The sequence below is a fragment of the Urocampus carinirostris genome, chromosome 6 (assembly GCF_059441175.1).
Source record: "Urocampus carinirostris isolate Australia breed hairy pipefish chromosome 6, RoL_Ucar_1.0, whole genome shotgun sequence".
NCBI classification, from domain to species: Eukaryota; Metazoa; Chordata; class Actinopteri; order Syngnathiformes; family Syngnathidae; genus Urocampus; species Urocampus carinirostris.
Window position 1 is genome coordinate 22726613 of NC_142354.1, and position 17485 is coordinate 22744097.

A 17485-nucleotide genomic window follows, 5' to 3' on the forward strand; every position below is an offset into this window, starting at 1 on the left:
TTGCACATTTTTGTGTAATCGGCTAATTTTCAAAGTTTGTTTCCTGTTCGCACATTGGTCTCGTGGTTTCTTGACATCAGACTGAACATTGTTTTATTTTTCGCTTAAAGTTCCTGACATGAGTTTTAAATTGTAGTTTGCATTGAAAATATACATTGATGTTGACTGTATATTGTCTTTTGATTCCCTTGCAGAATCCATTGCAGCCTGGTCATCCTGGAAAAGGGGATTACCTCCCGACGCCTTCTCAAAGTTTCTTCATTTTCCTCATGCTGAAGTTTTTCCTTGTCCTCATGTAGGTTTCAGATCAGGGCTTGTTGTAAGTGTGATCTGTGAAGCCCTTTGAGACTTTTTGGTATTAACGGTGTTAGGAAATATATATTAAAATGTACCGTTTACCAAATTGTTCAAATTAGGTATCTGACTCCATTAACCAAAAACAACCTACATTCACCTTAAAATGCGCGCTTGTTTCTTGATGGAAAAGATGGCATTTCCACACGGGGGCAGATTTAATTTCTTGAAAATTTTAACAAAGTGAACTCCATCGAATATGGCCGAATTAGTGTCTCTCGAGTCTCTGTCAAGCCTCCTCTCTCGATCTTCCGCTTTTCTCCTTGGCCCACGTTTTTCCGCAAGCTGGTGTGCCGGCTCCTCCCACGGGCCTGCCAGCATAGCCCCCACTTGGGCCCTACTATCTCGGAGAGGAGCGTTGCGACGTCTGGAATTAACCAAAACAACACAGAGAGTTTCCACGTCATCGGGGCGTTGCATCGCCTGCCGTCCCCCGTCAGAGTCCTGTTATCAAAATTCCCCAGCCAAAACATTCCGCATTTGGAACAGCATGACCTGAAGCCCACTCAGTGAAAATCTTCATTGCACTCAATAAATGTAACTTGGATTCAATCGTATAAAATCCCTTATAGTCAAATGTATAAAATCCTTCAACGGCTATATAGATGAATACAGTATGTCATGACTTGACTGGAGATCAATATTGGTCAAACTAAGTTTATGGTGCAGTGTATATTTATTTATTGTTATAATTAATTGTTTGCAGGGCCTCTCCAAAATACAAAATCGAAGAATTTAGTCAAAGGTTGCTCCCCCCGCCCAGTGAACACTAGCTCGCCCCCCAGAACTCCCCCGGGGCTTCGAGGCGCAGGACCCACCCAGCCAGTGGAGCCGACTGGCGGCTGCTGCCCCTTCCTGCTGAGCTGTGGCTTAGTCGACGGAAGATGGCCAGCGTCCGAAGGCTGCTCGGGACACGGTGGAGCTGATGCCCGGAGACGATCGGACCTTTAACATAAAGTCACTGAGAAGAACGTCTTAAACAGAGGTAATGTCGAAAGGATTGAAAGTGACGGCGTCATTGACAAGTAGCCTGCTACTCTATTCCGCTAACGTTAGCTTAGAATAGATTATCAGTGCTACACAAGGAAGTCAAAACCAGCCTCCCGTTACTTTTGTCGCCGGGAATGTTGAAAGATCGGAACATCACGCCATGATGCAATTTGAAGGTTTTTTCTACTCATTTGTTTGATATGTCTGAGTTGAAATCGCTTCCATTGCCTTTTCTATTAGACCAATTTCGGCGTTAGCAGTGATGCTAATGTCAGGTTAGCCAGCGGTGCTAGCTTTCGGAGTTACGGGCGTTCTCATACATTCTCCAAAATATTGCTTTTAACGCCTTCACAGCTTATTTAATACCGCATTATGTGGTAAAAGCAAAGGTCACTGCAATATCCCTATTATGTTATGTGGACAAGGTACTGTGTTGCTAACAACATATTGGGGTGAATGTGTGGGGAGTGGGGAGGAAACCACCCGTCTCAAAGGGTTTAGGGTTCTTTTGATCCAAGAGACTTTAAATGTAGTTGATAAAAAGTTTTGGGCGTGTTACTGAAAATTACTTAGCTACAGTTACTTTTTACCTCCTCAAAAGGTGATTCAGTTGCCACCCAGATTACTAGCATCAAAAAGTACCGTGTTGCTACAAAGCAGTGGTTTCCAACATTTTCGAAGCTCTCACTACTTTTTGTCACAGATTGACACGAAGGGCTACCAGTTTGAAATTAATCTCTAAAAAAACTAAAGTCATTATTGTGTTACTATTCTATTACCAGGTTCTAATTATTAGATTAGAATCGGTGGCACAGTTCTGAGGTCATGGGTTGAAAACCAGCTACCAGCTTTCCCCTTGTGGAGTTTGCATGTTCTTCCCATGCTTGCGTGGGTTTCTTCTGGGCACTCCGGTTTCCTCCCACATTCCGAAAACATGCATGTCAGGTTAATTGGCCGGTCCAAATAGACCTAGGTGTGAATGAGCGAATGAAATGTCTGTCTCTGTGTGCCCTGCGACTGGCTGGCAATCAGTTCAGGGTGTCCCCTGCCCACTGCCCGAAGTCTGCTGAGATGGGCTCCAGCCCCCCCGCAGATAATGGATGGATGGTTAAAATGATCCTGTCAATCACTAAAACACCAATCAAAGACATTGATCATGTCATTGATTTCTCTTGTCAGTTAGAAATCAAATATCCCAGAAAATAACTATGACCGATCACTGGTGAGTGATTTTCAGAACCAGTCCGCAGGCTACTCAGTTGCCATTAGGGGTCTGTTTACCTGGTGTCTTCAGACTCCACATTGGAGACCCCTGCTATAAAGTGAGGTCATTCCCCTCGTTAAAAGTTAACGTATATACTCGCTTAGAAGCCGACCCCCTAAACTGTTTTAAAATATCCACAAACTGAAGGAAAATGCGAATACCAACCTGTGGAAGCTTCTAACCCTTCAAATTTCATGGCTTGTGCAATCTTGAGAGCTTGCAAACGAACACTTAGCCAAGACCATTCATATCCATTTTTTCTTTGGGCTTCAAACCACTCAAAGATCATCTCTATTTCTGGGTACTGTCGTTCACTCGTTGTTTTCTCCAGGCATGGTGTATTTCAAAAATAATCTCATAAATAAAAAGACCAAACTTCAGCACACATAATCAAGTGCTCCTTATAGTCTGGAAAATATGCTTCCTTTATCTGAAGTCGTGATGGACTAATGAAGCTTGATAAGGAATTTGTGTCGTCTTGTGACTTGTAGATGGCACTTTCTGTTTTAAGATACAGAGTAAATGTACACAATTTCCATTGAAGTATGTCATTTTACAAGACGCTGAACCCCTACTTCCCCCAACAAGCAGGTAGTTGCCTTGCATGGCTGACGTTGTTATCAGTTGAGTGTGTGCGTGAATGGATAAGAGTGAAGCACATTGTAAAGTGCTTTGGGAGCTCTTCAGGGACTTAGCCCTTTTTTAGTTAAACAAAGAGTATCATCCAGGGGAGTGGTGGGCAATCTTTTTGAGTTGCACGATGCATTGCTTTTCAAGATTTGCATGGGGTCCAGGCCGTAGGATGAAAAATGGCTGATTGATGTATTTAATTTGTTTTGTATATGCAGATAGTCTTAAATCCAATACCTTAGCGCAATACTTGAGGATTAAATATAACATTGCTTGTGTAATCTTGAGAGCTTGCAAACGAACACTTATTCAAGACTCATTGTTCTTGTATAAGCCAACGGGCCCTCCCCTTGCGCTACCATTCTCTACTGGTGACACACAACCAAATATGGGCATGTAAGCCTACTTTCTGATTTTAGTATTGATTTTATGGTTGTAAATTCGGCTTTTATACGAGTAAATACAGTAGGGAGAGTATTTACATGAAAAATTCAGCCCCTTCTGCTCTGTGCTTGAGATGGCGCCACCGTAACTGTATTCAGTTGGATTTTGTAAGTAAATACAAACACCCATCAGGGCTTTCTTATTCCAGGCCTGATAAATGCTCTGCATATATAACGTATGGGAAGAAAGTAGTAATGCAACGAGTATTAAGGACAGTGGTGTAACAAAGTTTTATGCACAGCGCCCGACAGTACTCGATACTGATCGTGTGATCGAAACTGACTAATAGTGTTCCATGATCGCTTCCCTTTGTTACGCGTTAGTCCCAACACTATTGATAACCTGTACAATTAAAGCTCATCTAAAGTACGGTCCATAAATGATCTACACTGAACCTACTTCACATTCTATTTCATCTTAATGTCTTCAAAACAAAAATATTTGTTTTAACTGCCACAATTGGTTGACGATCAGCTTTATTTTTTGATTATTTACTTTTTGTCCTAACCTCAAGTCTGGAACGAATTAATGTCAGCAGATGCTGGATTTCACCCCAGATCATAGCCAATCTGTCTCTCAGTAAAATGCATGCAAAATTGGTTCATATCAGATGATTGACATGGCTGTTACAAAAACATTCCATTTCTATGTTAAGGGGGGCGCAATTGGACCTCCACTACACTAGGGGACAGTTGTGCATTCATTAGCAGAGGGTTTTGTTTACATTTAGCATCTGCGCTTAGCGCATAGCAGAGAGTGTCAGTCTGAAATGTTGACACTAATTGTGGCAGACCTTCAAGTGTCTACATGAAAAAAATATTTAACCCGGTGGAGATGGGCAAAGAGAGACGGAGTATAGTCAAACAAAATCTCCTGCTTTGGGAGGTCTTCATTGACTTGAAAAGCTCTATATAAATGCAGACCATTTACCATCCTGAAACTAAGACGATGCTCATGACCACAGATATGCAGACAAGACCGCCATGCTTGATATATTAAAGCTGTTGCCAGCAGACAGCATGAAGTCAAATAAATTAAGCTGTCACTTGGACATTACACGCCAATCAAGTTGATAAGACTCTTGAAAATACACCAGCTGAAACGTGCCCGAAGAGCGGAGATTTGTCATGTTATTTTGTTTTCAATATTATGTGATTACTTAAGAAAAAGATCGACTGATCAAAGCAGCACAAAAAAAGCTAAATCTCGTTCTTTTCTGAAGCACTGACGCATAGGACCAATGTATTGGCAGTGAGACTTATGTTTTGTTATGATTTGAGTCGAGTCAAGTCATGTTTATTTGTGACGCCCTTAATCAAAAAGAGTCTCAAAGGGCTGCACAGATCAAAGACTATTGCAAACTAGACTATTATGACACATCCCCTCATCTAAAACCTACATGAGGGCAAATAATACACATAGTATCAACATAAAATATAGGTTATTCATATGCTATAGAGTAGAAGTGTGGTTTAATCTTAGATTTAAACATTTCCACTGAGGTTGCAGATGCAATCTCAGCGGGAAGAGCATTCCACAGCACCAGGGCCCGGATGGAGAACGCTCTCGAACCCGCGGATCTCTTCTTGGCTCTTGGGATCACTAGTAGACCAGCGTTTTCAGAGCGAAGGTTCCGGACCGGAACATGGGGGGAAATTAAATCTGAATGATATGAGGGAGCAAGTCCATGCATGATTTTGTACAATACCAACAGAACCTTAAAATCACATCTTAAGCTAACAGGGAGCCAATGCAGGTTAGCTAAAATCAGGGTAATGTGATCAAGCTTTCTTGTCTTAGTTAAAAGCCTCGCTGCAGCATTTTGTACCAGCTGAAGGCCTTTGATTTTGGACTTCGGGAGACCGGAGAGTAGTGGATTGCAGCAATCGAGACGAGAAGTAACAAACGCGTGAATTATAATCTCTGCATCTGACTGAGACAGTATAGGATGAATTTTAGCAATGTTGCGAAGATGGAAGAAAGCTGTTCTAGTATTCTTCACGTGTGTTTGAAGGGACAGGTCGGGGTCAAATGTGACACCTAAATTTTTGACTGAGTCACTCTGGGTTATATTACATTTGTCAATGTTCAGAGCAGTTTTTGAGAACAAGTTACGGCATTTAGATGGACCAATAACTAACATTTCGGTCTTTTCAGAGTTAAGGCGCAAGAAGTTGAGTGACATCCATTCTTTTATCTCAGTGAGGCAGGCCTCCAAATTTCCACAGTTTAGTGTGGCAGATTCCTCCATCGGAAAATATAGTTGAGTGTCATCTGCGTAGTAATGGAAACTGATATTATACTTGCGAATAATATCACCTAATGGAAGCATGTAAATGCTGAAAAGAAGGGGGCCAAATTTGGTAAACAGTAATGCCAAGCCCTAACCTACGTCGATCAAAGCAGATAGGCGCGGTAGAAACAAAATTATAGGCTCTTTGAAATCAGCACTTTGAAATTATAAGCTCTTTGAAATCAGTTGGCCATTGTTAACACATACTTAATAGAGAAAAAAATTATACTTTTCAGGTTTTTAAGTACCCCTTAAACGACGCACCCCACCTACAATTAATTCCTAGAAGTTCATTGTTAAACATTATCAATGGACAGTGTGCCTCTGGATTTTTTTTGGGGGGGGGATGAAAAATGTGTGCCTGGAAACACAATTGTAACACAATTGTAAATGTTTTAATATCTAAATAACACTGTTGTCAATATCTTAATATCTTCAGATCTACTTTTACTATGCATACTAAATGCCCTCTGTATACATTTATCACATTTGCAGCATAGCCATCATCTCATCTCCCTTCTCCCAACAGACCAGAATGTCCCAAATGACCAACCATGATGACAGATGCTTTGTTGCCATGGACACAGAGGACGCCTCTTCCATCCCCACTGGAATAATTGAGGGCCCTGAAGCGAAGATGTGGTCCTATCAGGAAGATGGAAACACGGACACTTGTGCCAAAGACGGAGGCAGAACCATGATGGAGCTGCCAGAAGAAGTCCTTGAATACATTTTGTCTTTTCTTTCACCTTATCAGGAGCACAAAACAGCTGCGCTTGTATGCAAGCAGTGGTATCGCCTCATTAAAGGTAAGTATTTTTTTAAAATAACACCTGGAGGGCTAATAAGGGTTTATGATAACCCCTGTCGAAAATAATTTTATTTTTATTTTTCTTACATAGGTGTTGCTTATCAGTGCTATCATGGTTTCTTGAGAGCGGTCCAGGAGGGAAACATTCAGTGGGAAAGTCGGACATACCCGTATCCAGGAACGCCAATAACTCAGCGCTTTTCACACAGTCAGTACACTTCCAAGATGATTGAACAGTAGATGGAACCTACTGTTTTTTTGGGGGACTAAAAGACGCACCTAAAAACCCCAAATTGGCCAGAAATTTGAAAGTACGCCTTATAACCTGTTGCGCCTTTACATACAGCAGAAAATGGTGGATCAGATTGAAAATGCAGTTGAGCAATGATTGACCAATCAAAAATCATCGGTGACCCGGGTAAAAAAAAAAAGGTAGCTGATATAATTGTCCACCATTTGGTTGCTGCGGGTACCTTAAAAAAAGGCTGAGCCAAAAGTAACGTAAAGTGGTGCGGTTTGGTGACTTTCACTTTGTAATCTTCCTTGTTTTCTGGAGCACTTGTTTTTGGTTGCACTTCAGAATACAGCATCATCTAGTGGTCAAATATTACAAAGTGTTCTTTTAATATCCTCTATTCTTCCAGGTGCATGTTACTATGACTCCAACCAGTCCATGTATGTGTTTGGTGGCTGCACCCAGAGTAGCTGCAACGCCGCCTTTAACGATCTATGGAGACTGGACCTCAACAGCAAAGAGTGGATTCGACCTCTAGCTTCAGGTCTGCAACTTCAGATACACACATTAAAAAAATCATTTATTCATGTATTCATTTTAGGCAGTATCATTCTTTGCGTACACATGTAAATATCAGTTCATTGTGTAACATAAAGCCTGACAGGGAGTGGGAAAATGTATTGTATCCCCCCCTTTTCTCATTTATACAAAACCTAAAGTAAATTAAATTAAAATTTCCTGTCACTTTTGTTGAATTGATATTCCGAGCAAGTGCAAAACAAGTTGAACAGCTCATATGCAACTCATAGACAATACTTTGTAACACAAAGAAAATATTCGTAACTGTGTTCCTATAGGTAAAAGACCAATAATATTACATAGTAATATTTAAAGATGTACTCATCAGAGAAGCATCACTATCAGTCTGAAACAAGATAACGGAAAAAAAATCTATAATGCTGTCTTCCACTTCTTCTCTGATCAAAAATCCCTTCATTACATCAAGGACATTCCATAGGATCCAACCGTGTAAAATATTTACTCCAATAGACGTGATAGTGTCGACAGATAAATCTGAATCTGCCTTAAACATTTCTGCTTTATAGACGTTGCTTCCTGGAATTTGTTCGTTTTACCACATTGTTTTCGTTTACAAATAAACAGACTTATAAAATTATCCCCAAAATGATAGCCCTCCCGTCTCAATGGACACCTTTTCCATGATGAGGGTCTGTGCATGCTAGTTTTATTCATGCACAAACATAAAGGTACATTAAACTTGGGTCTTCCTCAACACTTATATTCCACCTGTTTCACTCTTACTTTTTTTGCTTGTGTGCCCCTGGTGACTGTTTGAAAAAAAAAAAGAAAGCATAAATAAGCCACATCATTGCATAAGCCGCAGGGTTGAAAGCTTAGGGAAAAAGTCGCTGCTTCTAGTCCGAATGTTACGGTACCGAAAATGAGGGCAAAGTCAAGAAAGGAACGCACGCAGGTAAACTTACCCTTTGAGGATCAACTCGCACAAAACAGAAGTCCCCCAGTGACACAGTAAGCAAAGTTCAAATGACTCCAAGCTGAAATGAGCACTATGCATTCACTGATTACCACAATTTTTGTCTGTTTTGCAACATGCTTCTTGTAGTTCTCCGGTGACGTTATAGCGCTAGAGCATTTGAGGTCAAACTGTCTACATTGAAAACTAATTTCTCGAGATCCATGGCGCGTAGAATATTTTGGTACATAGTTGCATGATTGTGGGGAGGAACACTACCCTTTTTTTGCCTAATTAAAAAAAGAAAGGGTCTTTTATAATTCCTTTAACACGTTGTTCAAATTCTAGGCATTTTAAATTCTCTGTGTCCTCTCAAATTATTAGTCCTTTATTAAATTTTAAACATTTTCTGCACATTTATGGGCAAGACCATTACTAAAAATGTGTTGTCACCTGCAAACAGAATGAGCCTAAGTACTTGAGACACAGCAAAATTCTTGTTTATGTACACAATAAAAAGTTTTGGTCCCAACACAGATCCCTGTGGAACCCCATATGAAATATCACGATTATTTGAGCTGTGTACTGTCCCATGCAAACGTATTGTTCCCTGCTGGTTAGGTAACTTTGTAATCAATTTCCAGCTTTTCCTTGAGTTCAATATTTTTCTAACTGACCAATATAAATTGAGTGATTGATTATGTCTAATGACTTCTCAAGATCCACAAAAATACCAACTGCATACTTTTTCTGATCGAGTGCATTTGTAATTTCCTCCTGCCTCAATTATTGCCATTGAAGTGTTTCTTTGTCATTAGAATTCATGTTGATCTACATTTATTAGATGTTTTTCAGGGAACCTTTCCAGTCTTGAATGAAAAACATTTTCTAAAAGTTGGGAAAATTGGGGCAGCAGAGAACGTAGTCTGTAGTTTGTAAAACTGTGGTTGTCATTACTTTTCTATAGTGGTATTACTTTTGCAATTTTCATTTTTGTCGGAAAACTACAAGATTGAAATGATAAGCTACAGATGTAAGTTAAAGGCATTGCAACATTTGAAATAACCTGTTTGACTACTAACATTTTATTGTCAGTTTACATTTTTGTACAATATTGGCTACTTCTTTCATCTGTAGCTTGTAGAAACATTGATATTGGATTTGGTTTCATGTTTATGACAGATATTAGCAGTTAGTGGTAGAAAAGAGCACATGACAAATTCCTTCCATCCATTTGCGTCTGGTCACAGGGGCAGCAGCCTCAGCGGGGAGACCACCCTATCCCAAGCCACTCATATCTGACGGGATCCCGGGGTGTTGTTGGGCCAGCCTAGAGACATAGTCTCTTAGGCTTGTCCTGGTTCGTCCCCGGGGCATCCTGCCAGTGTGACATCCCCGGAACATCTCCCGGTGGAGCCCTTGCCACCTCAACTGGCTCCTCTCAATGCGGAGGAGCAACAGCTCTAGACCGATTACCTCCCCGATGACCGAGCTTCTCATCTTATTTCTAAGGGAGAGCCCAGCCATCCTGTGGAGAAAACTCATTTTAGCCACTTGTATCTGGGATTTTGTTCATTCAGTCATGACCTGCAGTTCCTGACCATATGTGAGGGTAGGAACATCGATCGAAGGATAGAGAGCTTTGCCTTTTGGCTCAGCTCCTTCTTCACCACAACTGACCTGTAAAGGGCCAGCATGATGGCAGTCGTTGCACCGATCAGTGTGTCGATCTCCTTTTTTATCTTACCCTCACTCGTGAACAAGACCCCGTGATACTTGAACTTCTCCACCTGAGGCAGGATCTGATTCCCAACCCGAACGGAGCCACCCTGATCTTCATCCTGGTAGCTTCTCACTCTGCTGCGAACTGCACCAGTGAGAGCTCAAGATCACTGCTTGAGGAAACCGTGCACCATATAATTTGCAAAAAGCAGAGATGGAATGCTAAGGCTTCCAAACGGGACCTCTTCCCCACCAAGGCTGCGCCTAGAGATTATATCCATAAAAGTTATGAACAGAATCGATGACAAAGGGCAGCCTTGGCGTAGTCCAACTCCCATTGGAAACAAATTCGACTTACTGTCGGTAATGCGGACCCTACTCTGGCACTGGGCATACAGGGACCGCACAGCCCTGATAAGTCTGTGCGGTACCTGTTTGTCATGGGTGACCCTACCAGTGGCTTGAAGCCCCTAAAACTCACAAACTCCTCCATAGCAATAAGGTAGCAGCTCATGGAGGGGATGACCAAGATACTGTTCTCCATTACTAAACAAATTATCTCACAGGATGAGGTCAGGAACATTGTGCATTTGCTCTGCATGGTCAAAACAAAACGAGTTGATACATTTAATTTTTCTTACAGCGATTGAATTACATGATAGCTGAGGCTGTTTTCCGTGACACAAATGTTGCTCTTATAACTATAAAAGCGGAAATTAATAACTTGTGATGTTTTTTTTTTCCCTTAATACATTGCGCGTGAACTGTATGTGATAAACATGATTGAATGCTGTCTTGTGTCCAGGCTCCTATCCATCTCCTAAAGCTGGTGCAACTCTTGTGATGCATAAAGATCTGTTGGTGCTGTTTGGAGGCTGGACTAGGCCAAGTCCTTACCCATTGCACCAACCAGAGAGATTTTTTGATGAAATCCACACCTACTCCCCTTCAAAGAATTGGTCAGGGGGAAATAATTGACTGTTAAAAGTGATAGTCATCTGCTCATTTAGTTATATGTATGATGTTTTTGTGTTGTAGGTGGAACTGCATTGTGACAACGCAAGGACCGCCGCCTATGGCAGGCCACTCTTCATCTGTTATTGGAAATGTCATGGTGGTGTTTGGGGGCTCATTAGGAGCAAGACAAATGTACGATTATCGTCCTGTATTCATTCATCCAATGTATACATAGCTCTTTGCTCATTGTACGGCTATGAACTTCTTTTCTCATCAGGAGTAATGACGTTTGGGTTTTGGATCTGGAACAGTGGTCCTGGTCTAAACCAGCCATATCTGGCCCGTGCCCACACCCGAGAGGTGGCCAGTCACAGGTAGGACAACCTCAAATTCAAGTCATTTAAAAAATGATTTGAAGGGACAGCGTTTCTTATTTGGCAACGTCAGGTGGTACAAAAAAACCTACATCAAAAAAATAAAACTCAAACTATTGATTAGAATAATATGCGAAAATACATGAACTATCACATGCAATATTTTAGATACTTAAGAAATCATTTATATTACATAACTTAAGCATCACCTAAAGGGAGCTTACATGATAGTCCACTATCTTGCTGCTATAAGAGGGTTGGGCAAATGTTTTGATTGGTGGGCCACTTTGAATTAAAAAAATAACAAAAAGGCCGGGAGGAAAAAAAATTGCTTTTATTTCTTTGTATCTAAAGATACAGTATTGAATCAGATACCTTAGCAATAAGTTAGGTAAATCCAATTTTTCTTGTCATTGCTGCCATTCCAAAAAGACGTATCTCTGTTTTTTGGCTTTTTATTGTTTTCTTTTTTTGCTAATTACATTTAGGCAAAAAAAAAAAAGTTTTAACATTTTTGGGGAGATAAGTCGTTTTAGAAATTGCAGCAACAATATCCATTTATGAATGAACAAAAATATAAAACGAGTAAATGCTATATTTATTTTTGTCTATAAATTAACAATTTAATCGCAATTTAAGGGAAATAAAACATAAATGTCCCCTTTTAAGGCCTTAATTTAATAGCTTGCATTTTTTACTTATATCTGTACATTCAAGGAAACTGTTCGGGTCAGATGTATCGACATTTCGTTCTGTATACACGTGTACTAGAATGACAATAAAGTAAATCTGAATCTGAAAACTCAATACGGCTAGCTCAGAAGTTATTTTAAAATTTAAATTGACTAGAGTCTCGCCAAATAAGCACATTTCCATTTGTATTGTATTTTTAATTACTTTACCATTTGTTACAAATTGTCATTGTATTTTTAACCTGTTTGTTGGATGAGCCAGAAAAAAAAAAAAAGCCTGACAGGCCGCATGTGACCAGGAATCCATAAGTTGCCCACCCCTGTGCTACCCAAAAATCTCAAAAAGGTTGGGTCAAAATGGTGTGTCTTGGTCACTTTGAGTGATTCTTCCTTGTGCTTTTTAGCACTCTGTTTCGGTTGCACTACACTCGGGATCTCCAAATTTTTTCAAGCCGAGAGCTTCGTTTTGTTACGAATTGGCACAACCAGTTTGATAATCATTTTTAAAATAACTTCTAATAATATTATATGTTGTTACTATGTTATTACCAGGTTGGTTGTTGAAAATAGGGTTAAATAGACTAAGTCAACCACTTAAAAAATAATCATCTTACTCGAAAATTGCAATGACTCGGCACTGGTCTCCAAGCACTTCATCCATCCTTAGGTGGCGTTAAATAGTGTATTTTTGGAAATAAAACTGACACGAAATAACAAAAGTAGGATATGGATTATAGTTTCAAAATAAAACTGGTCATGGGTCACGACAAACAAAAAAAACTATATTTTTCAAAGATGTAATATTTTTATAATCAAAGTGCTGTCAAAAATAAAGGCAGCAAATGACTAAAGTGCTACAATAGGGATATACTGTAACTAGAACTGAGTTGTTTTAAAAAGTGGAGCAAGAGTAATCAAACATAAACATTTTCACAATTAAATGCAGGAAATAGTCCAACTTGAGTTAATTTATCACAAGAAAAATACTAAAGTAGAAAGCAAAGTGGTGCTATAAAGGAACTAACCATTAAAAAAAAAAGTCTGAATTCAAGTGTTCCATAATAAAAGCCCCCACCTTAAACGCTAAATCAAGGGTTTCCGACCTCTTTCAGGCACTAATTTCAGGTACTAATTAGCGCAAAAGGCACCCTGTTTGCTATTACTACTTACTGGTTAACTATTGGAAGTATGGTTAAACAGACTCGGTCAACCACTAGAGAAATCATTTTACTAGAAAAGAACATTGACCCAGCACTGGTGAGCTATTTTGAGAACAGGTCCATGGGCAATTCAGCTGTCCTTAGGGGGCACCGCGTTGGGGAACCCCGCACTAAATACGGCGACATCTAGTGGTCAAATAATAAACACTGTCCCTATAAACAAGTGTGCTCTTTGTTTTATTGACCTAATGGTTTTCTGACAGATTGTGATTGATGATCACACACTGATGATCTTGGGAGGATGCGGAGGCCCAAATGCTGTAAGTGTAGCAGCATGACGGTTTTGTATGTCATGTATGTCATTATTTCTATTATGTTATAACCACAACAAATACAGACAGTTCCCTACTTACAAACGAGATACGTTCCGGACTATTGTTTGTAAGTTAAATTTTTTCCCAAGTTGCTCCAGTGCTATATTTTGTATGAAATATATGTTTAAGGTTTAATAAGTATGTTTAAGACGTGTATAAGTAACCTGTATTGTTTCGTATAAAAAAATAAATAAACATTTCATAAAATAATATGCTCTAAATAAAGTAAACTTTTACTTACTTTTGAAAGCTTAGCTTCAAGAGTTAGGCTTTCTCCTCCGTGGTAGAATGTGGCCGAAAAAAAACGATCCAACAATTTTCTCAACCGCATCAAGCTTTCTTATTACACTTTCATTTTAAAAGAAACGGCTTGCCTCTTCTTTACACTTTACACCAACCATATTGAATGGATGCATGAGATATTAAACAATAAAAATGTCAAAGTTCTTGGAGATACAGTATAGCATGTTTTCACACGAAATAGGAAGAAGAAGACGGATTTCTTCTTCGGGGTGAATTCTAGGTAACTTCTCAGCGCCACCACCCGCCAGTAGCGGCGGAAAGAAGCACTAGAGTTCTGTCCTGTACTCCGAAAAGGGTGCATGATACAAAATCTAACTTTCAGCAATTTACAAGTATTTTTCGACATGCCGACATTTTTTTCGCATCTAGCGTTTTTCGTAACTCGAATGTTCGTAAGTAGGGTAGCATCTGTACAAGGGAAACAATCATTCTTTTTGGAATACTATATTTCACTTACGAAAGGATAGCTGTCGGGTTACATTGTTGTTGTGGGATTGACGTCCGTTCACTACTTTTTATGTTTTAGCTCCTCAAGGATGCCTGGCTTCTTCATATAGATGTCCCCACATGGAGGTGGCAGCAGCTGCAGGTGGAAAACGAGGACCATGGTGCCCCAGAACTTTGGTGCCACCCAGCTTGCAAAGTAATTCTTCCTCATCAGTCATATTCACAAAGTATATCCTTGCTATATCACATCAGTTTACACAGCGGCCTTACGGTAAAAAAAAGTCATTTAATGCCATAAAGGGCGTAAATGGCAGGCCCGTTTTAATTGACTTGGCAAGTTATGAGATAAATGTTTATTAATTTTTTTAAAGGTTGTCATTTGTGACAATGAATCAAATATAAGCTTTTTAATTGCTGGATGTGCATCGGCTTTTTGGGGGTCCAGCTTTTCCAACACACAGTATTTGTAACTTGTTTTTCCACTAAACAAGAACAATAATTTGTCATAAATTTAAGTATTAATATTTGTATTTTACTATATTTGTAACTTAGGTTGATTGTTAAATATTCATTTATTTTACTATTTTGCTTTTATTGTTTTTTTGTTAAATCAGAGGGGAAAAATAGTGTGATTCAACAGATTTTTTTATTTTATTAATAATCTTCCAAAGCCCTTACCTTTTCTGTAAAATTTGCCTAAAATCCCAATCCAAGAAATGTCCAAATTAAATTGAATGCTGTCCTTAAACGGTTTTGAGAATGTTTTTTGGTCTCTTCTGAAAGTTAACTCTCTGAAGTTTTGTCCCAAACTTAATTAATCACCGCAAGTGCTTCTAACATTGAGTAATCAGAGTTGGAGTACACCATTGTCTGAAATAACGTCTGCCTGGAGGCCCGGACAACTTACACAACGTCTCTGCCCGGGTGGCCGACAACGTTTTCAAGGGGAAAAAAAATATTTTGCTTTTTTTTTTTTAATAGACATTATGGAATAGTAGCTTGTTATAAACGTAAACCGAAATTTCGTTTCGATTGGCAATTTAATCACATGGCTTTTAGCAGACGTCGCAACACAAACATTGCATGAATGAAGATGAGTAAATACAGGTACATACTGATGGCAGATGGAAAACAGCGATGTCATATACATGCAACGAATGTTATAAGTAGATTTATAATGAACTTAATTTTAAAGTGTTGTTCTGTCATATATTCTGATTATTAATCCTTAATACTTTTTTTAAAAATTGCGATTAATTGTCTTATTGTGTTTCAAGTTGTGAAAAATGGGGCAGGCAACTTTATGGCTGGTGTCCGGTAACTCTTTCTCATGAGTTTCAGACACTTGAGTACACAAAAAAAATCAATTAAGTTTGATTTGATTTGAAGCCAGTTGGGCATTGTTGACACATAATAGAGAGAATATCTAAATTTCTACTTTTTTCAGGACCCCTCGAAGGATCCACCTCAACTTTAAACATTTTGTTGTTTGACTCTCCCACCAGGTGGGCCAGTGTGTGGTGGTCTTCTCACAGGCTCCTTCCGGGCGCGCACCGCTCAGCCCAAGTCTTAACTCTCGGCCCTCCCCCATAAGTGCCATACCCACGCCCCTAGGATCGGAACCCCCTACCTTGCGTTCCCAGTCCCCCGTGCGCAGCGGCGCGGCCGGCGTCGTGTTGGGCGCCGTGGAAGAAGCTCCGTGCGTCAACGGCCGTTGGGGAACGCTGCGCCCCCGACCTTCACCCCGAGGGAGAGACTGCAGCCCGTCTTCGCTGCAGTCGTCCCCTTTGCAATGTCCCGACAGCCCCCCTTTGCATCCGCCGCTCCTAAACGGTGCCTCCCCTTCGCCGCGGAACAGTCCGGCACAGGCCGCATCGCCTCCACTTCGCGCTCATCTGCCGGTCTCAGACTCCAACTGGGAGGCCGCACAGCATCCGGACGTGCCCAGCACTAACGGCCTGCACACACCTCCTTCGGGGTCACCGCCCACACCACCCGGCGCCGTCTCCCCCGCTGCCTTACGGAGAGGCTTGGAGGCGGTCAAAAACACACCTTCCTCATCGTTACCGTCTTCACTATCTGCGCCTTCCCTTCAAACGCAGGCCGGAACAAGTGGCGCGGGAGGGTCCGGACCACCTGGAACTCCGCCGTCATCCTCCTCCTCCAGTCCGCCACAAGCCTCCGGTGCCGAGGGGCACGCCCTACCTCCGATCGCACGGCGCCTCGGTCATCACCCGCCCCAAAGCCTCAACGTAGGTAAACCGCTGTATCAGTCCGTCTGTATCAATTGCAAGCCCATGCAGATGTACGTGTTGGATGTGTCCCGTGCCAAAACAGCCGGCACGGTGGCTTGGAGGGTTTACGGAAACGGAACGCCGGCTGCGGTCACGGGGCCGCCGGAGACCAGCCTGCACACTGTGGTGCAGGGCAGGGGGGAGCTTATTATTTTCGGAGGCCTCATGGACAAGAAACAGAATGTGAAGTATTACCCTAAAACTAACGCTTTGTACTTCGTCCGAGCAAAGAGGTAATATTGGAGCTCGAGGCGAGGCTCGGTCAATCACTACACAAGGGAACTGTCTTAAAAGGCCTTTTTTTCCCGGGGAATCTGTCCACGTTCCGCGTCACCATTGCCTCCTGCCCGACTTCTGCTAAATTGGATCATCTTAGCCACGCTTTGAGTAGAAACAAGACTTTGGAGAAGTGTCATTTTCGACCCTACATAGCTTCTCAACGGAGGATGCTATAGACAAAAGACAATTCTTGATTTTGGTATCACTCTTTAAGCCTGCAATGTTTACATTGAAAACTGTGTTTATGCGTGTGTGTACATATGTGTATGCCCGTGTTTTTGCGCGGTGGTGGTTAAAAGTGAGAGATGTGGCACTATACTATACACAAAGAACTATAAAGTCCTCCATTGCTCCTGTTTTTGTCTGT

At 40.9% G+C, this 17485-nt stretch overlaps 1 protein-coding gene across 2 annotated transcripts; it reads left to right on the forward strand.

Moving 5' to 3' along the window:
* Nucleotides 1-1151: 1151 nt before the first annotated feature.
* fbxo42 (F-box protein 42) lies at nt 1152-17474 on the forward strand. 2 transcript variants are annotated; one of them, XM_088338325.1, is made up of 10 exons: nt 1152-1339; nt 6505-6784; nt 6878-6994; nt 7431-7565; nt 11044-11197; nt 11277-11387; nt 11473-11569; nt 13685-13741; nt 14625-14741; nt 16051-17474. In XM_088338325.1, the coding sequence occupies exons 2-10, from the start codon at nt 6511-6513 to the stop codon at nt 17074-17076; spliced, it is 2088 nt and encodes a 695-aa protein (XP_088194451.1). In that variant the 5' UTR covers nt 1152-1339; nt 6505-6510; the 3' UTR covers nt 17077-17474. The 2 variants fall into 2 exon arrangements, with proteins under 2 accessions (XP_088194451.1, XP_088194452.1); XM_088338326.1 differs by lacking the exon at nt 1152-1339 and adding an exon at nt 1368-1520.
* The last annotated feature ends 11 nt before the right edge of the window (nt 17475-17485 follow it).

Bases quoted from the DNA above. Each gene is read 5' to 3' on its own strand.
- fbxo42 (XM_088338325.1), top strand. From the start codon at position 6,511: ATGTCCCAAATGACCAACCATGATGACAGATGCTTTGTTGCCATGGAC. The intron at 6,995-7,430 runs GTCAGTACACTT...CTATTCTTCCAG, and splicing joins AACTCAGCGCTTTTCACACA to GTGCATGTTACTATGACTCC. The intron at 11,388-11,472 runs GTACGATTATCG...TTTTCTCATCAG, and splicing joins TCATTAGGAGCAAGACAAAT to GAGTAATGACGTTTGGGTTT.